Source organism: Merops nubicus, unplaced genomic scaffold, assembly GCF_000691845.1.
Source record: "Merops nubicus isolate BGI_N331 unplaced genomic scaffold, ASM69184v1 scaffold3789, whole genome shotgun sequence".
Classification (NCBI taxonomy): domain Eukaryota; kingdom Metazoa; phylum Chordata; class Aves; order Coraciiformes; family Meropidae; genus Merops; species Merops nubicus.
The window spans coordinates 23,449-45,555 of NW_008628867.1; the positions used below are offsets into that span (position 1 = coordinate 23,449).

Consider the following 22,107-nt stretch of genomic DNA (forward strand, 5'->3'; position numbering starts at 1 on the left):
CCAGTGGTAGGTTGGGTGAACAGCAGAGGCTTGAGCCAACAGTGGAGGTTTTACTCAGCAGCCTAATGTTACATTCCATAACTCTCTGAGAAGTTTTTTAAGGACTTATTTTTTAAGGACTGTGATAGAAACATTTACCTTTCCCAATACAATGTCTTTAGTTTTTTTTGGTGAAAGGTCTGTCCTAATTTCTGAGGGGACTTTTAAAAATCAGACTTTGATGAGAGAATGGATACCCTGACCCCATGCAGTTCCTCTGCCTTGGATGCACCAGAAGAGATGACCCATCAAAAGAAACAGCCCTTTTTTAGCCCAGGTTGATTAGTCTCCTGTGAGAGCATCTTAGACACATCTCTGACCTTGCTGGGAAGGACTGAGCCACAATAATGAAGTACAACTTTGCTAAAGGGTGATTTCACCTCCACCTCGCTACTGTGAATTTCTTTGCAATTAGATCTGAAGCACTCCATTTTTCCTTTTGAAAGGAGGCTGAATTATACTGTCAGTTCATTAGGAAATAACTGAAGTTTCCAGACTTGAAACCGTGTACGCCACACTTGGTATGCAGCAAGTTTAAGTTAATAAGTGCCCCGGAGGCATGGCATAAAGAACAGCATTTCCACTGCTGTGCAAAATCCAACAGCAAAGCTTTGTCACTGCTTCGTTAAGAACCCGATAGACAGCTCCAAGTCACCCGTTATTTTCAATCCAATTAGTAATTAAAATGTAGCAGTGATGTAGATAAATTAGTTACTAATATCAATAACCAGCTCTGGCTCTGTCACAGGAGTTAAATATTTTGTGGCATATATAACACTGACTGATTTCAGCCAGGGGATGGGCACAGAGCAGCGAGCGAAGGATGAAGAAACTCTCAGCTACAAAACATCCCTGATTTTAAAAACCGACCATTTTAAATGGAAAAGCTTCCCCATTCCTAATCCCAGGCTGCTAACCTAAGCTGAGAGCTACCAAAAACTTCCCTGGGAACTTAACTGATGGTATTTAGCAACACTAGTGCACAGATAATTTTGTTCCTGTGTAAGTTACAGAGAAAGCTGTGCAATAACACAGCATGGTACTCCTGTAAGGCACAGCAAGACCCACCTCATGCATTTTTAAGTCCCACATCTTAGCCGTGCACAGGAGAGGATGCTGCCAGCACAGGCACTGCCCAGCTGGGACGTTGTTCTCAGGACACAAGTGACCTTACTCATTTTTTTTAAATTGAGTATGGTTTTAGGGCTGCTGGAACTACTGACTGGTTTTCACCAGGCAATAATTGTGAAACTGAGAAATTAATCCTGTGTTTATTTTTATTACGACTTAAAAAAAAATAAATTTGAACTTACTTTGCTCTGGGTTGATGTACTAATCCTGGGACCTCTTTATTGGATTTAAGTCTTACATTTGAACTGGCACTTTTTTCCTGAAACACACAGAAAACATAAAACAGAGATACCATCAGTACTTATTAAGCACACAAAGCACAACATGCATTTGTCATCAGTGTCACACTCTGCTGGGTTCAGGCTCTTCTACCTGTACAACCAAATGAGAAAAGCTCATCAAAAACAAAATTAAGGGCAATGCAATTGATGCAATGACCTCATGTGGGCAATTTTTAAATGTCACAGGCTTGGTGGCCTGGGGGATTGTCTCTGGGTCACTGGGTGAAATCCATCAGGGACGCGCAGCAATCAAACACCGCGCTGGCTGATAAATCTCCAGCGGTCCGTGGAGAACCAGATGGACAGCTGGGGCTCAGCTCCTCCAGCTGTATCAGTAACAACACCCTCAGCACCTTCAGTGGAGCAAGGCAGAGCCCCAGAGTCACCCCAGACCTGTAGGTTTGCTCAGAGCAGAGTGAGAAACGTTAGCTTCACGTGGAAAATTGCATGTGGGAGAAAGCACAGATTAAATGTGCCAGTGAGAAGAGCAGCAACAGCAGACTTGACCTGCTCAGCTAGAAAATTGGACACAAGGGGCCCAAGGAAGCAAACCAGAATATGTTTCTACAGAAGAATGCTACTGCATCCTCTGTGGAGAGTCAGAGCCATTAAAAACGTCTTCAAAAAGGGGTGGAGAAGGAAAAGAGTTTAGTTGAGAGGCAGCGTTTCAAGGTAACATCTTGTCCTCGTGCCAAAAGCTTCTGTAAACTACAGCCCAGCACACACACATTATCTATTGTCTGCAAAAACCCGGAGAAGGATACGGCCCCTTCCAGATCTTCCCAGTGCTGGAGCAGATGGGAGAGAGCTGAGTCACATCTCACAGCTCACTGGCTCCACCCATCTGCCTGAATTTCTTAGGCACATCATGCCCATGACAATTTAAGAAATGTAAACTCAAGAATTAGGCTTTTGTGGGTAATTTTGGTGGGTTTGTTTTGTTTTATTTAGTCTTTAAGTGTCTGAATCACACAACATTATTTTTAAGAGGGCTACTAAATCACTGAATTGAAAAAAATACCAAGAAGGCTGTCTAGTGGTTAATATTTTAATGAATAATTCTACAAGGGCTGGAAGCAGCAACGGCCTCAGCATATTTAACACCATTTAATGCATATCTTCTAATCCTCCTAAAGAGAAAATGGTGTCTTAAGTGAAAAGAACAGTGAGAGAGAAAAAAGCCTTTTATCCAGGCCTTAACAAACCTCCTGGATCATTTACATCCTGCCAGCTGCTGCTTGCCCATGATCTCATGTCAAGTCAAAGCAGCAGCACAGAAGACAAAACCACTTGCTTTCAAATTATCTTCTAGTTTTAAGCAGTGTTAAGTGGGGTTGACTATGTACATGCACGTTGCGTGTGCAGGGAACATGTATGCACATGGTCACACATGAGTTGATGTATGACTCATAGAACTGTCAAGCAGACTTAAAAGCAGAATAAAAAGAGAGTGACAGGTCTCATGGAGAAGACACCAAAGCCAGAAATTGGTGTTAACCATGAGCCAGCAATGTGCCCTTGTGGCCAAGAAGGCAAATGGAGTCCTGGGTTTCATGAAAAAGAGTGTGGGCAGCAAGTTGTGGGAGGTTCTCCTCCCCCTCTGATCTGCCCTAGTAAGGCCATTTCTGTAGTATTATGTCCAGTTCTGGTCTCTCCAGTTCAATGGAGACAGGGAACCACTGGAGAGACTCCAGTGGAGGCTAGGAAGATGCTGAGGGGACTGGAGCATCTCTCTGTTGAGGAAAGGCTGAGAGCTCTGGGGCTGTTTAGCCTTCAGAAGAGAAGACTGAAAGGAGATCTTCTCAATGCTTCTCAAGATCTAATGGGTAGGGGTCAAGAGGGAAGACGGGGCCAGACTCTTTCCAGTGGTGCCCAGTGACAGGACAAGGTACAATGGGCACAGACCAGGACCCAGAAGAATGCACCTTCCCAGAAGGAAAAAACCTCTTTCCTATGAGAGTGGAAGGGAAGAGGCTGCACAGAGAGGTTGTGGAGTCCCCTTCTCAGAAGAGATTCCAAACCCACCTGGACACAATCCCAGGTAACTTGGTCTGGGTGACCCTGCTTTAGAAGCGGGGTTGGCTGAGGTGATCTCCAGAGGTCCTGTCCAACTCCTGCCTGTCTGTGATTCTGTAAATCCCAACCTCATGCACCAGGTGAGCCTTTATACTCAGATCTTTTCCACCAGCTTGTTTGCCACAATGCAGAAGCAGAAACAGGGACTGGTCCACACTACACAGCTGGGATGGCACATCTGGATGGTCCATCAGTAAGCACATTCTGCAGTCATAAAACCTTCCCACCTACTGCTACAGAAAGTGAATTTGCAGCTACCTTCTGTCTCCACAGACCCTCACCCTGCAGAGTGACGCTGGGTGAAAGTGAAACACCTTTTGTTGGGCCTTTCCCCAACAAAAAACCTGCTGCAAATCCACTGCCTCAATTAAATGGGAAGGGAAGCTCTGATTTACAGCTCCTGAGTCAGGAGTGGTGATAAATCACATCAGGGCAAACCTGGCTTTCCACACCCCCACTTGTGCTTTGGTCTCACTGCAGATCTATCAGTAGCTGGAATCAGCACAAATCCCAGACTAAAACAACTTCTGTCACTTAGGAATAAACAGAGATATGGAAGTAAAATATATGTTGCTTTCTCTCTGTGGGTCCCAGAGCAATATTCAGAATATCAACTCACAAAGCAAGACGGAAATAAAATTCCAGTTTATTTGACTTCCAGATCCCAAAATTTACTCTTTCCATCCTATTGCTCCTGATAGTTTACACACCTGAATTATATATTACTTACAATTCTTCTATTTAATCAGAGTATGCCACCTTCTCCATCTGCTGCTCAGCAGGGATGAACAGAAAAAGAGTTAAGAAAAAATAAAACCCAACCAGGCCTCAAACTGGCTCGTTGCTTTGTTTATAGCTCTTACTTACAGCAGTGATATTTCATTACACTGACCGAATATTTGCTTTGATAAAAATAGATATTAAAAAATAACCATTCCAAATACAAACAAGTAGAATATTTTTCCCATCACTTTGAAGACAAACTGATTAATCAGAAATTAATAGTTTGGATTCTAATACGGAGCTTGTAAAGAAGCCCAAAATGCTTTAACGTAGTCAGATCGCTCTTCCAGGCTGACATGTCTTTGGTTGAAGGGTTCAGTCTAACCTTATTTTTTCCCTTATTTAACATTAAATAAGTTAGCATCAGCAGAACCATAAGTCATTTGAGAGTCCTAATCTGCTGCAAATAGAAATTAAGATGCAGAAGTTCATTTTTAATCTAGTTCTGCTTATAAGGATTATTTAATGGAGATGCACTAAATGATGTCTTGTATCACAAGCTTCAAATAAACCCCTGAGGATGCTGTACCCTGATAAAGGCATCACCTAGTCTATAGCAAAACAGCAAATAGTGGCTATTTTACTCCCCATTATTTTGCAATTAATCATTATCAAGGTAAAGGTGTCATCCAATCAAGGTGATTTCATTTGATAGATTTGTTAATTACTGTTAATTCCTCCATAAAGGATGCACCACAGTCAAAATTTCAGGGCATTAACAGATGGTGGTGACTCTGCTGCCAGATGCCATTAACACAGCAACAGCCACTACCGCCAGTGTAATTAAATATCTGTCAACATTTCCCTTGATGCTTCCCCTCTTACAGACCTATTCCTAGAGACACGTGAACTTCATCTCAAGTATTTTGCTTTTCTTCATAAAACTGCCACAGATGGACTCAGGTAAGCCGCTAACAGTCTTTCTTCTCAACTCTCTTAACACTCACGGCTTACTAGAGAAGGGCTGGGTTTTAAGAGATGCTTCCCTGAATGCCAAAATATTTTATGAAGAGACTATCTCTTATTTTATACATTTTTCAATTTACTAAATTGGCCAGGAAGAAATCAATTAAAGATGATAGCAGCAATTCTACTACCTGATATAATGGCTAATTTTTATTAACTTCCAGTCACATTCTGGTCTTTAATTGGTTTTCCTTTAAAGTTACAATAATTAAACAAATATACAACCAAATGGGGGGAAACCCCCATAAAACAGTTAAACAGTGTAAGTAAAATTGGGTTCTTAATTTCAAGGCTTTTTTTTTTTTTTTTTTATTTAGAGGAGGCTTAAGTATCCAACTTGTAATTATCCTGGAGGTACCGATGTTTGAAAGTGGCACATTCCCTCAAATTAGTATCAGTTTTAAGATGAGTTGGTCTCTGTAGATTTGCTGCTAAAATATATTGAAGCTGACAGAAACACCAAAGGTCTCTCCAGATAGTGATGATGTTTTACTCAATAGTGGTAGTTTACAGCTATTCAAATATTTATAAAATAATATTCCTCGCCTATAACAAGATGACACTTTTTCCCAAAGGAGCCCACACTGCCTTTCAAACTGCTTTCAGAAGCCATGTAATTCATCACTAAAATCATTTAGGGGAAAAATGAAGTATTTATTTTCTTTTTAGACCATAAACTACTCTTTTGAATAATTGTATTTGAAAAGAAGGAAACTAAATGCAGCAGTTCAAAATGGCATGAAAGACAAGATGTAAAATCTCAATATGCCAGCCCAGCACTTTTTACTTCCCTCAGTTACAAGGACCAGCCTCAGGTAATAATATTAAACGTGGACTGTCTTGATGCATCAGGGTGAACAAGGGTGAATTACTGACCTATGAAATTTTGTTTCCTCACTTTATACATCTGTGAGCATTTATTTTCTGTACTGTCATTTGGCAGGGATGGAGCCTCTTTCTTCTTTCTCTGTCTGCCCAGAAGCAAAACCACCTGAAAATGTTATTTAGGGTAACTTCATAATGAAGAGGCAAACCAAGCATTGAAAAATCTCAGATGCTGGTCAAAGAAGATTATTCTTGGATGCAATTTTATCAGAGGAATCACGTTATCCCTGCCAGAATGTATGTGCATCTATGTTGTGCTGTCCAGAAAGGGCTCTGGTGCACACTCAGTGATGAGGCAGGGCATGGTATGGATCATGTATGTTGGACAGTGCTGACACAGAGAGTCCATTCTCCTCCTCTTCGGATCCTATGTGTGGTATGAGGGATGTTGAAAATCATGGAAGCACTGGATGATGGAGGCTGAGCTTTGGAAACCAGGCTGGAGGAGAGCTCTCTTTGCACACACTGAGCACCGGACTGGTTAGTAATGAATTCAAGCTTCTTGGCACACACATGGAGAGAGACATAGATGCTCATGGTGAGAAGACACCTAAGAAAGACATTGCCATCACAAGGACCTTCTCTATCTTTCCAAAGCAAGTCTTTCTTAAAAGCAACCTTCTACTAGCGACAGTCTTGAGAACAGGCAATATTGGAACAAACTCCCCTGATCTCTCCATCACACCTCCCAGGTGGCCATGACTGTGGATGCAGTCACATACGTTTCTATCACACAGCTGCCACACAAGTCAATGGGTGCTGGCATCACTCCACTATTGACCCCCATCTTGCCCTGGAAAATGTTGTTTGTGATCCACCACAGGAGCTCAGTTTTAAGAAGCACCTTGTAAGTGAGGCACCTGAGGCAACAACAATGTTCAGTTTGTCTGTTTGACCAAGTGCTGGTGTCCTGCTGCCTGGAGCACCTTGGTCTTCAGAACGAGGACTTGAAAATATGGCTGTTATTTGTGGATTCAAACAAAGCCTGAAGTCATGTTTCATAATAAAATCTCAGTCTTCACTGGAATATTTTACTAAGTATTATTGCTGCATCTGCCCCAAATTTCCTCAACTAAGCATGCAGGATTTGCCCATGATGCTTTACCCCTATAAATATCTTCAACCTTGGAGATTTCTAAAATCTTTTTGGACTAAGTCCTGGGCAGCCAGCTCTAGGTGTCCCTGCCTGAGCAGAGGTGTTGGACTAGAGGTCCTCCAGAGGTCCCTTACAACCTCCACTAGTCTGTGATTCTTTGATAAAATATCTTTCTTAATGTATCAGTCACTGGGGAAAAAAAAAAAAAAAAAATTGAGTAGCTTTGTTGAGTTTTATTCCGAAACAACAATGGGAGAGACTGAAGCCTGAAGACTCCAGGCCCAAATTGTGGCCATTCAGGCATGCAAAGGGAAGGCAGAAGCAGATAAACTGCCTATCATTTATTCTGGGGAAAAAAAAAAAAAGCAGTTTCTGCAAACCCAGACTCAGCAAACATCATGCAGTGAGTCTGCACTGACACTGAGAATATAACCCAGGTTTCGCAGAGAAAAATCCTGTGCTCTCATCAGAGGTCTGTGGTCTTCTCATCTTTGTTCCAGAGGGCAGAGCTCACCCTGAAACAAGCTGCTTGGCAGAGGTCACTCCTCCTCCCCAGCTCTTACTGGGAAATTTTGCTGTAGCAACCCCAGCTCCTGAAACACAATGTAGAAGAGCAGGATTTGGAAAGCACAAAAAATAAAGGTTACTCAAAATGGGATAAAAATGGGTAAAAAAAGAAATATACAAATCCTGAGCAGCTTTATACAGCACACCAGAAAGGCACCCATGTGCTGCAATGTGAGAAATTAGATAGTGCTGCTTTTAGTGTTTATTTGCCAGCCATACAGGCAGGCATGCACACACCTATGCATCGTGCTCAGCAAGGCCTGGCTTTAAGTCAGCAAGAGCCTTTCACCTGAGTGCAAGGTGGCTTTCAGCCAGGCCTTCAAAACATGAAAGAGAAGTGCTTGTTGTGGCTGTACAAAATAAATACAACCTACGTGGAGATCTTCACCAGACTTGCATAACCCACTGAAGAAGCCACTGTAGAAATTCAAGGCAAGTGCAAGACAGAGGAAAGAAATGATGCTATGGAGCAATATGGACTAAAAAGGAATCAGGTGAATTGGGAGACCAAGAAGAAAGAAAATGGGTACTGGCTGAGCACATGCTATGGACTCTGAGAGTGGCTTAAACAGAGCCTAATTTGCCGCTCCAAAGGGGCCAAGCAAAGCAGCGTGGCACTGGCTGGAGGCAGGGCAACAGACTTGCTCTATCTGCAGGTTTGGCCCCATTTCAGTTCTTGCCCACTGGGTCTCTGATACTGAGCTGCCTCTCCAAGGGCACCTAATCTGAGGTTCTGTTCAGGCTGTCAACAGGTCTGTCTTTTTTTCCTTGGATCAGCTGTTTGCATATTTGGCTAAAACTGGTGCAGTAACAAATTTGGAGTTGCTTTTCTTAAACCCCTTTGAGATGTTAAAAACTGAGCACGGAGGGGAGAAGGAGTATTAGAAGAACATTTGACATGCCCATTACACTCAGGTGGCAGGATCTCAAAAAATCTGAAAAATCCTACCACAAGTGTAAAGTTGGAAAAAAAAAGAAGAAAAAAAATAAAGAGGAAGGCAAAAGGTCCCTCTGGAAAGGACTTCTGCAGCATCTAAATATAGTTCACCCTCAGCCAAAGATGCTTTGAGCTTTGATGGAGAACATCACTAAAGAGCAGGGGGGAAAAAAAAAGAAGGGCAATTCCCACCACTAAATGCTTTCCAAAGGGCATTAATATTTACTAAATCTAATAGCTGCAGCTTCAAATGTTCCCATCAGCTTTTCAACTCCTCCTCCCTCCCAGTCAGTATTAGAAAGTCTGGACTAATTGGTTACAGTAATTCCAATTAATTCCATCAAGTAACCAAACACCAGGAAGGCTGTAGATGAACTGAAATGTAGATGTGGGAGCAGCTGGCATGAAAACAGGAAATTAAGGCAGGTAAACAGATAAAACTACAAATAAGGAGCATAAATGATAAATAAGTACAACAAACGTATCCTCCAGGGAAACTCCTACCTGCCCCATGCCATCCTGTTCCCTTTCACAGCTCTGCAGTTGTATCACCCCACACACTTGAATCCTCTCTTTTCTATACAGCTTGTGACACCAAGGTCCAGAAAAATAAAAATGTATGTTTCTCTCTTAAAGTTCTTTGCTGCAGATAGACTGCTAAGCTTCAAGGTGGCCCTGACAGAAAATGAGGAGTGTAATCGCTAGAAAATGCCTCTGTTCTGAAATACAAGGTTTATGCAGCCCTAAACATCAGGGTTTTCTGGTTTCTTCAGCCTCCATGATACTCTGAAAGGTCAGCCAGGACTAGAAAATGAACACCACAGACCTAAATAAAGCCAAACATCTGTATCCAGTACCCACAGCGCTGCATGAAGTTTCGTTTCAAACAGGAAATTATCTTGCTCCTTCACCAGGGGTCTTACTTATCCATGTAATAAAACTCAGCATTTCGCAGAGAACGGGAGCACGAGCAGAGGAAGGGACACGTCTGCAAGACTCCCAGCAGGGAGCAATCTGCAAAATGAACTTGAGGAACATCCTCTCTACAAACAACTTTGGAAAGGGGCTGAAAACTGTCCCTCACAGTTTATATACAGCAGGAAATAAGGCAACAAGGGATTGCTTTAGAGCATAAAGAACATTTGCTTACATCAAAAGATATCCAGAAATACTGAAAAAAAAAAAAAATGCTACAGGCAGAAAGGAGACCTGCTATCCAACTCTCATTAACACACCAGATCTTTAATGGCTTTGGTACATCAGAGCAGCTGAAAGTTTTATCTAGCAAATAAAAAATAGATGGATAAAACTTCAAAACTGCATTACTGGTACCTTACAAAGACTGACTTTTGAGAAAACTTCAGAGGGTTTAGGGCAACAAAAAAGCACAACTAACCCTGCTCTTTTGCAGGTAGGTCACTCTTCTGGATTGTACAGCCACCCAGGGTAACAAAACCTGGCTCAAAAATTAACTTTCTGCTTATTTAGGCTGTGTCAAAAATTATTCTCTCTCTCATTAAAAGAAGCTTTTACAAAACTCCTGTTATTTATAGCAAATATATATATATACATTACTCATGCTCTCAATTTTTCATGCATGTCTCTTGAAGGCAGTTTTCCACCAAGTGTAATAACATGGAAAGAGCTGGCATGAAGCATGAAACAACAGTATGACGTTTAGTCTGTAAAACATTTCTAGCTGGGAATAAATGTTGTAGACAGGCTTGAGCATAACTTGGTGTATGACGCAGCCCGTCCACAGCAGGGCACGTAGCCATTGGTTTTTCCTTCAGGAAGGCACTTTGCTGGAATGGCAAACAGGTTACTGCTATTACAATTTTTGCAGAGGTTTCATTGGGATGGTTTTGAAGAGTTTTATGCCCTTCAAACATATCCAAGGGAATTTGTCTAGAGAATGAGTCCTGTTTTGTAGCTTTTTAAATAGCTGGGTCTAAAATTTCGGCAGTTGTACTGATTGCTGAAGCTGGTTTTCTAAAGGCAAAACTGATCTTTTTCAGCCTGTTTTTGGAACATTCTCTACACCCACCCTTTGTAAAATCAGTTCCCTTGAAAGATGCATCCATGTCAGGCACATGAAAGTGAAGCCTCCTGAGATCTTCCTGCACTGACAAAACCAACCAAGACTGATGTCTCCTCATGTGAGCATAGACTGTCTCACTGCCTTAATACCACATTTTGGGTTACATTTTAGGCTGGGGTCATTGAAAAAGTGGTGACCACCAAACAGCCACGCTGAGAAGGCATCAAAATTAACACTTGGTTCCTTCCATCTGCAAACCAGCAGTATGTTGATGGTGTCTCCTCTTGTAGAGTCTGCAGTTGTACTGGTTGATGGCTTTTGTCTGCAGATTGCAAGTTTGAGTAGTCTACGTTTATTTCACACTTCTTACTACATCTAAACCATTCCACAAACTGCATTGAGATCCTCCTGGATGTCAGGACAAGGAGAGTGTCCCATTAACCCAGTCTTAACAAGGAATTTTTCAGGATACATGTAAAAAACATTTTGCTCTCTTGTTCAAACCTGAGATTTACAAAGGATGGAAAAACAAAGGAAAGCAGTGAAAGAAAAAAAATCCCTCTAGATTTGTTGTTTACAAGGAAGAGAAAAAGAAATCTGGACCTAATTAGAAGATATGGTACAAACAAAAAGACACCATTAAACCAAATGTAAATAGAACAAGATCATAGAATTGTAACATATAATGGTTTAGGTTGGAAAGGACTTTAAAGATCATGTAGTTCAAACCCCCCATGAGTAAGAAATTTTGACCAAGGTAACTCTAAGAAGCAAGATGACAGAAAACTGAGAATAGTGCTACTCATCAACCCGGATATATTTGCACAGGAAGATTTTGGGCATTCACAGCCTACAGCCGTAAGTCTCATGCATAAAGCAATGGCATGAATACAACAACTGCCTCCATGTATGCCGGATGTGATATGGAACAAGAGCAGTCCAGAGGAGAAAGACTTGGGGGTGCTGGGTGATTAAAAGCTCAACATGAGTGCAGCCCAGAAAGCCAACCGTATCCTGGGCTACATCAAACGAAGTGTGGGCACCACACTGAGGGAGGCGGTTCTGCCCCTCCACTCTGCTCTCTTGAGATCCCACCTGCAGTGCTGGGTCCAGCTCTGGAGCCCTCAGCACAAGAAGGAAGTGGACCTGTTGGAGCAGGGCCAGAGGCAGCCAGAAAAAATGATCCGAGGACAGAGGAACCTCTGCTGTGAGAACAGGCTGAAAGCGTTGTTCAGCCTGGAGGGGAGAAGGCCCTGGGGAGACCTTCTTGCTGCCTTCCAGTATCTGAAGGGAGCCTACGGGAAAGCTGGGGAGGGACTTTTGATAAGGCCTTATAGTCATAAGGCAAAGGGTAATGGGTTCTAACTGGAAGAGGGTAGAGTTACATTAGAAATTAGGAAGAAGATCTTCACTATGAAAACACTGGCCCAGGTTGCCCATGGAAGTTGTAGATGCTCCAACACTAGGGGTGTTCAAGATCAGGTTGGATAGGGCCTTGCACAGCATGGTCTAGTGGGAGGTGTCCCTGCCCATGGCAGGGGAGTTAGAACTATATGATCTTGAAAGGTCCCTTCCAGTCCAAGCCATCCTATGACTCTGTGTGTCCCACTACCATGCAGGCATTCTTGCACCCATTATCCCCACTTTTCAGTTCCCACAGGGTGGCATCATGGGAAACACCTCTGAACATGTGGAAGATTATACGTGGTGTGCCCATGTAGCTGGATGGACACTGCTGGCTAACTGCACTTCCCCCCTGCGGAGCTCTGCATCAGATGAAGGGGAAAAAAAACCTACTCATGCCTGTTCCATCCCAGCATGAGCTTCCTGCAGGAACCTCTTATTCTCCCAGCACTGTCCAATGCTCCAATTTTTAGATTTTTGGTAGACTGCAGTTATGTAAATATCACCGATGGAACGTATTTTCGAAGTCTGCATTTTGTTCCGCTCAATGTCTGTTTTATTTGCATTAATTCTCAAATTTGCACAAGGGGTAAGATTTAAGACTCGAGAGAATGAACTTATGGTTGTCTCTATGTGGCACACTTCAGCAAGTCTGGGAAAAATGAATATTTTAGAGGACATAACAGTTTGAATATTGCTAAATACAACATATGTACTATGACACACATGAGAAGCGTTACAGCTGCAGGAGGAGCCTTAAATCTGATTTATTTATTTTGCCCCAACTTTTCAGTGTTTTGGTTAGCTGTTACTTTTGAATAGTAGAAAGAACGATTATTATTTCACAAAGAATCCAGCACTCTGCTCACTTACTGAGTTTCCAGTCCTCAGATGTAAAACCATGAATTTTGTCTGGATTCTCTGAACAAATTTATCTGAGAGTAATACTGAGACTAGGTATCATACACATCAGAATGAAAGGCAATAATAAACAGTTTTAAAATTTCATAAGCTGTTTAAATCAGTAATGGAGGCTAGATTCTTAAGTGTTTATCTCCTCTAAGTTTCCCTGGAAAAAGAGAAAAAGAGATATAATTATTTATCTCCTCAGTGTTAGCAAAAACAGGCAATGAGGCAGCAATAAGTAAATATATTCCATCAAGGATACATAAAAATAGCTTTGATGCTCAAGATGCTGAAGAATAGAGGAAGATATCTAAGCCAATATTAGGTGAAGAACTAGCTTAAAATCCAGCTACAGGCCTGGAAATATTCATGCCCAACATCTAAGTTGTCAAATATTTAAGTGTCCCAAAATGACTGTATGCCTATTATAGCCTTTATTGTCAGATTTTAATCACAGAATGATGAGAGGTGGAAGGGACCTCTGGAGATCTTCTCAGCCAACCCCCCTGCTAAAGCAGGGTCACCCAGAGCAGGTTGCCCAGATACTGTCCAGGAGGGTTTGGGATCTCTCCAGAGAAGGAGACTCCACAGCCTCTCTGGGCAGCCTGTGCCAGGGCTCTGGCACCCTCACAGGAAAAGAATTTTTTCTTCCTGTTCAGATAGAACCTCCCGGGTTCCAGTTTGTGCCTGTTGCCCTTTGTCCTGTCACTGGGCACCACTGAAAAGAGTCTGGCCCCATCCTCTTGACACCTGCCTTTTAGATCTTGGGAAGCATTGAGAAGATCCCCTCTCAGTCTTCTCTCCTCCAGGCTGAACAGCCCCAGGGCTCTCAGCCTTTCCTTGTCACGGAGATGCCCCAGTCCCCTCAGCATCCTTGTAGTCTCTGCTGGACTCTCTCCAGTAGCTCCTTGTCTCCCTTGCACAGGAGAGCCCACAACTGGACTCAATATTCCAGATGTGGTCCCACTAGGGCAGAGTAGAGTGGGAGGAGAACTTGCTTCAACCTGCTGACCACATTACTGTTTATGCACACCAGGACCACACTGGCCTTCCTGGCCACAAGATCGCATTTCTGTGTCATGGTGAACTTGTCCACCATGACTCCCAGGTCCTTCTCCTTGGGAGCTGCTTTCCAGCAGTTCAACCCCTCACCTGTACTGGTGCAGGGGCTTGTTCCTCCCCAGGTGCAGGACCCTACACTTGGCACCTTCATGAGATTCCCTCTGCCCAACACGCTCTAGTCTGTCCTGGCTAATGCATCCATCATCTCACTTTCTGCATCACCTCTTCCCAAAACTACACCTCATAGGTGGGAGAGGACACGGAAGATGACTCAAAAGGAGCTTTTCCCTCTTCTTCCAGAATGCAGTAGGTCTCCAGGGATGTGTCAGTGGCAGCTGAGGGTGGCTGCTGTGCATCAGTCCCAGCAGTGGCACGGCCATGAGATGGGCCAGTGTTGGGATATGGTGTCTGCTTTCTTGGGAGGGACTGGCCATCAAAAAGGAAGTCTTGTATGCAGTGCAAAGCCAGTTGGGCCAGGGATGGATCCTTCACTCACCCACAACATTTCAATGGCTCCTTGATAAGAATGTGGAATAGCATTGTGGAACTCTACAAGATTAATCTCCTGAAGGCTTCACCTGGTATCAACCACCACAAAAGGAAAATATTTCAAAATATCACCTAATTGCTTCACCTGAGGGCATGTATCCAAACCATTTCAAGAGATTTCTGTCTAACTTGTTCTCCAAACTCCTATCCTGCAGGTTTTCTCAACAGCCTCTCTTTCATTCTGCCACTACCTTAAAAGTTCAAATGTTTATCCTGCTACCCAGCTTAAGTCCTTCCCTGATGTCTTCTTGCATCCTCAGTGGTCACGGAGAAAAAACGATTGTCATGCCTCTCAAAGCAACCTTTTATATATCGGGTGACTTGTGTCTCCTGTATTTTTAGGCTAAACAAATCAATTCCTTCCATCTTCCATCACAGCTTACGTTTGCTAAGCCTCCTTTTCTCGTCACTCCCCTCTGGGCTCTTTCCCATCTGTCTGTATCTTTCCTACAGAGCACGTTTCCAGTTTCAGTCACGGTATTTAAAGCCTGCTAAAGTCAGGATGTATCATACGTATTGCCAGATTTAAGAGCAAAGCTCCTGGTTTTGATGTGGTACCTCAAACTGGCGAGGTTAACCTCCCAGACTCAGAGACCCCCTTTCTCTGCCTGCAGCAGCCCTGTCTGAGACTCGTAAGCAAACGGATGGAAGATGCGTGTGGCTCTACCAACTATTTTTACTGTTGAGGTTGCCCTGAAAAAGAAAGGCACATTTATTTTGAAAAGCAGGTCAGATCACGTATTTGGGGATGAGAGAGCCCAGCTCCCTCAAAAACAACAGTTCAAATCTCTCCAACTTCTGCAAGTCCTCTGTGAATGTACTCATTTTCTTACTGTGAATCACGGCTTGCTGCTGAAATAGCATTATCTTTTATTGCCACATATATAGGGGACATCTGTAAACTGTGCATTCATATCTCAAAAAAACCCAAGGTAAAAGAATGCTGAAGGAGAAACAAGCAGAGCTCAACTTCTCTAATGGGTACATAAAATTTGTAGGACAGTACTCAAGATCTTTCTCAAGCCAAAAAGCTGGTGGGCATGATCTATCTTCCTGCCTCAACGCTTGGATTATTTAACAAAACAATTACTTGATGCTAACAGAATTATCAGAAAGTAAAATACTCTGTTCCACAACTCACAGTCCAACAGGTCTTCCTAGAATTAACAAAAATCACAAACAAGTTAAACAAGCGTACTTAAATCATTTCACTTTTGCTATTTCTAATCAAAACTAGCTTTCAAATCTACAAGCTCATTTCCAGTCATTTACAGACGCCAACTTCTAACACACAGTCCATTTTCTTTTCAAGTCAGGTGAGTGCAATGAGAAGCACCTCTGAAATTTAACAGGGTTGTCCCATCACAGGAACGCTCAGAAAATGATGGACCAGACTGTTCCTACCAAGAGGTGCAGCACTGCTGAACACAAAAGGTTCCTGCCTGAGTCAGAAGTATACTCTAGAAGTATACGCACATTCATAGAAATGGTACTTTACAACAAGGAGAAAACTAGAGTTTAATATGGAAATACTGCCTCATTTTTCACTGCAGTGTTGTAGTATTAGCATGCAATTACTTCCCTACACTTAATTAACTCCTTCTTGAATCTTAATGTGATAATGAGAACTTTAATTCAAATCATATACCACATCAATGATCCTAATAGCAAAAATAGATTGTTTAAGTCACCAAAGCCCCATAATCCCTCTGCCTTTTTATAACAATGTGAGCCATACAAAAGCACAGCAGCTGCAACAGGCCAAAAATCTTCCCTGATTGCTGCTAATAACATTAACAAAATCTATTCTGAAATCTAAGTCAGTAAGCTGTGATTAATATTTCTCAGTCGTTCATCTGTCTGGCAAAACAAAGAGCAGCAGAGACATGGTGATCAGAGCAGATCCATACCTATGTTCAACTGAAGACCATGTTGTGTCATTTGTTCTGTCAAAACTTTCATCTTTCAAACAACCCATAGCACAGACCCATGATACATATATTCTTTCCTTGGCCTTTCTCTAGCCCACATTTTGTAAACTGTTAAAAACAGACCAGAGACCCGGCAAGATGCACACTTGACCTTCAAGCAGGTTTATAAACTCTATCAGGAATATCAATACATAGATAATACAAGTTTTACAAAGATAACAGGAAACATGGTACTTGGTGCTTAACAAATCTGACAGCCCTCAGTCAAAGCTTATCAACCTGAAGGATTGCAAAAGCAGCTTAGAAACAAACTGAGGCATGAACTGTGTGTCATGATCACTTTTTACCCTACCACTGAAATTCAGAACTTCTCATATTCCTTGACTCTTCACAAAAAGCACAGCCTCCCATGTCATTGAGACTCTGGGGTGTGATGGGACATCCCTAAAAAATCATGTGCTTAAATTAGTTAATGATTTTCCTGGTGTCAACCTCAACTTTGCTCCTGGATCCAAAGCACTTAAGGGCCCATTTCATCTCAAGGAGTTATCTAAATCCCCTTAGGTCAACAGTGCATATGCCCATAATGCTGCTCTCCCAAATCATGGTCTGCACAACTCTTCCTGCAGAAGATCAGATGTGCTGAAGGCCAATTTTGCAGCCACTAAACATCACTGTGACAACGAATAGCTTTATGCTGGCAGGACCCTGTGATACTGCTGCGTACGTCTGGGACAGCTGGGTGAGGCACGCAGGGAAGGAAAGGCAAAGGGGAAGATGGCCAAACCACCAGCCACAGGGTGGCCACACTACTGCATGGAGGCCAGCTCAGGGAGCCTGTGCCACAAATAGGCAAAACTGATAAAATAATCTTCATCAGAGGAAGGAAGGACAAACAGCAGATAGAGGACCACAAGATGGGGGCACATTTTACGATGTTTAAATCTCATTTAAACCAATAGCGATAGCAACTGAGTGTAATGAGCAGAAGGAAATACGCTCCCTTCAGCCAGGACTCCTCTGCTTGTTCCACATGAAACACGGGCAGTCACACATCACCCTAAACGTGCAGCTATAAATAAGCTGATAGTAACACTGCACCACCCTATTAATGTCCTAGGACCATGAAAGCCTTTCTGTTACTATGTATAGGGCTTACTCCTTTGCCTCAGAGAACACGACGGCCTTGCTGTGCACTGCTTACAGGTGAGCTTGCCTCAGACCTGCAAGCTCCTAGGCCCACAGTCTCTCTTCTCCAGCCCAGCTATGGACTTTCCTGCTGCTGATGGCACCAGGTGAGCCGTCTGTGGTGACACCATCAGACTGAGATGGTGGACAGCTATTTCCTCTGTCCACCCACTTCTGAAAGGGCATGTTAAGCAACTCGCTAACCAGCCAGTGGGTGCAGAGAATGCTCAGGGGGTTGTCCAGCCTCATCTGGGAAGACAAACACTTAGATGATTAGGTGGTCTTCTCCTAATCATCAAATTCTGAATTTTGTTTAAGCCCCAAATTCCTGGAGCTTAAAATCACTTACAGTTAATATTAGCCACGCTGTTGTGAGCTTGCTAGGAGAGCAGATTTTGGCTTCCCAGATTCCCCCACAAAAGACCCTGAGAAGCTGCAAAGCTGCCTCCACAGACATTCAGCATATGCTCTCATGGACTGATCAGAAACTCTGGTCAACATCAATAAAGCAATATATGTTGAGAATATTTGTCAATATTGAAAGGTACCTGTTTACCCCTTGGTAGGTCCCTTTCCATTAGGAGTGCAGTTCCACACTCAATTTGTGGCTATTTGACTGAGGTCTGCCACTAAAAGGGTCCCAGCCATGTATTTTTGGTATGCTCCTTCTGCTGAGATTAGGACTGTCTGGACCTGTAAGGAGCCCTGTTAACTCACTGATCTGTCTGAAAAGAAAACTTTAGGTCTTTCCCCATGGTTCATTCACGCTGTCTCAAATAGCTGTGCAGCCCAACAAGTGCCAAAGCACCAAGGAGATGGCATGGCCGGGGAAAATTTCCTGCTCTCCTGGTTTCCATTGTAAAGCTCACCTCTTTGGAAAGCTACACAGCACTTGTCCTCTGTTCCCCCTCTTACCATGTCAGCCTTTGCTTACTTACATATGAATGCTACTGTGAGCAGCAACACAGATGTCCCTGCTGTCGTTGATGTATGGCTTTGTATTCACACAACATCCTTTTCTCCTACCCATGAGGTACCTTTGCAAAGACTTGAAACTGCAACTTGTGTCTTTGCATGATTATAAAGTGTCCACTGCCACAGCTGCAGAGAAGGTTCCAGAGGAGAAACCACAAATCTATCAGGAGTAAATCCTACATCCCAAACATTCAATAAACTGGTCTTCACAAATGAATTATGAAAACAAATTTCACAGTGTAATTATCTTCCTGACAGACAGAAGGATCTTTCAGATGTTTTGTTTAGAATTATTTAACATCCAAGTATTGATTAAAACATTTTAGAATGACTATTTATCACAAAACCCAGAATACAGTGAATAAAAGAAAAATAATGTAACAACAAGTAACATGATTTAATTCTACATGCTGTACTCTGCCTCTTGTTATATTTGGTCTAAGATATCAGTCTACTGTAAAAGCCAGCCAAGAATTCTTCAAGCCCCACCAAAAGCTAGAAATACTGGCCAGAAATATTTTGGCATGTCACCACTCAGTTTCCAAAAAGTAAGATGCTGGACTTGCACAGCCAGGAAAATACAAGGTGCAAAGGACAATAAAAATGGACTTATTTAATATTGTTGGAATGCATCAGATCAAATGAAACCAAGTGCTCTTAATCCTGTAGGACTGCAGCATGACAAATACACTTCATTTAGATACTCAGTCCCTGTGAGTCAAATCAGTCTGGAAGGTTCAGCCACACAACTGCTGGATGTTATTCAATTTGCATGAGGCAATGATTTCCAGTCCTCAGCAACCCAGGCAGCCTTCTCCCTTTAGAAAGCAAGGCAGTTTTACCTTGGATTAAACTTATTGATTTTTTCCACTCTGTATAAATTACAGTATCATCAGGCAATTCCAGATGAGTTCACCGACCACAGTATTAATGGATTTTGTTAATTTTTTTCAAAGCACTCATAATATACAGAACAATGGTGTCTTTTAATTAGGTGTAACTGCAACGGCAGCTTGTGCAATACATATATCTCCAAGAAAAATGTGTTGACACAGACACACCCTTAAGAAGTTTGGGCTTTATATTTACTTACTGTAGGGTACAATATCTTCAGCCACAACCAGTCCTATTCATTACAGTGTGCCTACCTCTTGCAGTAAGCTCTGCTCCCAGAAGGGTACTAGGAGGAACGAGTATCTCCCAAAGAACCTGTAGCTCTTGGCTGTTTAATTCAGGACCCAGACTTTCACTAATTCTAGTTAAGGTAAGATCCTGTGTACAAACTTAACAAATAAAAAAAAAAATTAGGAACAAACTCTAATTCTTCATCTTGGATTAGGAAAAGATTAGAAGCAAAACCTAATTCTTCATCATGGATTAGGAAAAAATCTGAAGCAAAACAGAATCACAGAATGGTGGGGGTTGGAAGAGACCTCTGGAGATTGCTCTGTCCAATCCTCCTGCCTTGAACAGGGCTCAAGTACTACACTTAGGCAGGAATAACCAACTGAATCTACACAACATCAAAACAGCATCTCATACAGTAATTCTGCTGAGCAGGATCTAGGAGCTTGCTGGACACAAGTCATCAACATCATGGTCTTGGAAAAAAGACAAGCATCAAACATGTAATGGGCTGCAGAATACACGACCTGCTCCAGCTACACACACCAAGAAAAAGTCTCAAAAAGAACAACTAGAGCTCCACGAAGCATGACTATTAAGGAAACACTTCATGAAACAGAGCTGCTCAACCCAGAATATGACAGAAGTGTGACCAATAATCTTCCTGTTCTCCATACCTACAATGACCTCAACAACCATGATGACATACAAATCGACCATTAACTTGGAAGTTTGAATGGCAATGCTGTTAACTGTTTCACTGCCAACATTTTGATGGTGGTATTCAACTGCAGGCCTTGCTCTGCCATCCCAATGTGCCTTCCCTATTCTTAGTCCACTCCCATGACTTTGTTCCTGACAACTTCTTTATTCACAAAAGGCAATGAGCTTGAAGAAAGAGCAGAATAATTATTTGGTATCTCCCACTCCAGTTCCTCTAAACTCAATTAACTACGAAGAACCTCTGGCAGTTCACAGTTTGCCAGCAATATATACCAAAGTATTACACGATTTCACATTCTCCTTTTGAAGACAAGCTATTAAATTCACATAATGTACTACTATAATCAAGAATAGTTAATTAAACTGTTCCCTTGATACGTATTTTTATCATTCTGCACCAGCCATACATCACTTTTATAGGATTCAGACTGTGGCCATGATGCATGTTCGTAATCTGTCTTTCCAAATTAATCTGTCACCATTTGTAAACTCAAAGTGGATCCAATACATTTTGTCCTACGGGCAACTGAGCCAAGTCTGGGGACACGGAGGACTGGAGGGCGAGTGACGCTGAAGCACCACTTCACAAAAGAGTTTCAATGGAAAGCTGAACTACAAATCCCTCCATGGTTCATCACCCAACGTGACACAAAATACTTTGTTATTATTTTAGTGCTTTGGGTTTGCATCACTTTTATTTCCTTAAGTGAACTCGAGTTTATGCTTTGTGCCACCATCATAAAATCAATTGAATAACTTACATTCACATAGTATCGTCAGCATACATAATTCAGGAGTCATAAGTACAGGTTATAAAACCAGGGAGATCTGCAGTGTCAGATTATTAAAAACATTAACATGTGATAAGAATCTAAGTCTAAATTTATTACAAGAAAAACTCCCCAACCATTTTCTATTACGTTACCTGAGCTTAAGGACAGGCTAATGCAATGCTTTTCTAGAAAAAAACCCAAAACAAACAAAACACCAAAACCAACTTCAAACATGGCAGTTCTAGGAACTAGATTTGAATCTTTCCTGTTTTAAAGAATTCACAGAAGTACATAGAAAAAAAAATGACATCACTATTTGGCTATGTGACTTAATCATAAAGACAGTTTTATGAAGTAAAAAATTGAATGAAACAAAAACTTGGCCAAGTTTTCCAAATTAGGGCAGGAATCCTTAACCAGGAACGTTCTGATATTACACCACAAGAATCTGCTAAAATTAACCCCCAGTAAAATAAGAGCACAGAAGACAGAAAAGATGTGTCATCTCACCTATCTTTTTTTGAATGTGTACCATCAAGTCAAACCAAGCCTTCCACACACACATTTGACCATTTTTATTTAGGTTTTCTGAAAGGTGAACTGATGAGGTTAATGTGAACTGGCTATTTTCACACCCTCACAATTTTACAGGCAATTTTAAGGAAATAA

General features: G+C 42.1%; 1 protein-coding gene across 1 annotated transcript in view; it reads right to left on the reverse strand.

The window, feature by feature from the left end:
* LOC103779164 (chromosome unknown open reading frame, human C1orf21) overlaps positions 1-22,107 on the reverse strand; it is a 75,930-nt gene that overhangs the window by 15,484 nt on the left and 38,339 nt on the right. Inside the window, exon 4 of the mRNA XM_008946784.1 lies at positions 1,353-1,429. Within this exon, the coding sequence (XP_008945032.1) occupies positions 1,353-1,429 (77 nt within the window). The remainder of the gene's footprint in view (positions 1-1,352; positions 1,430-22,107) is intronic.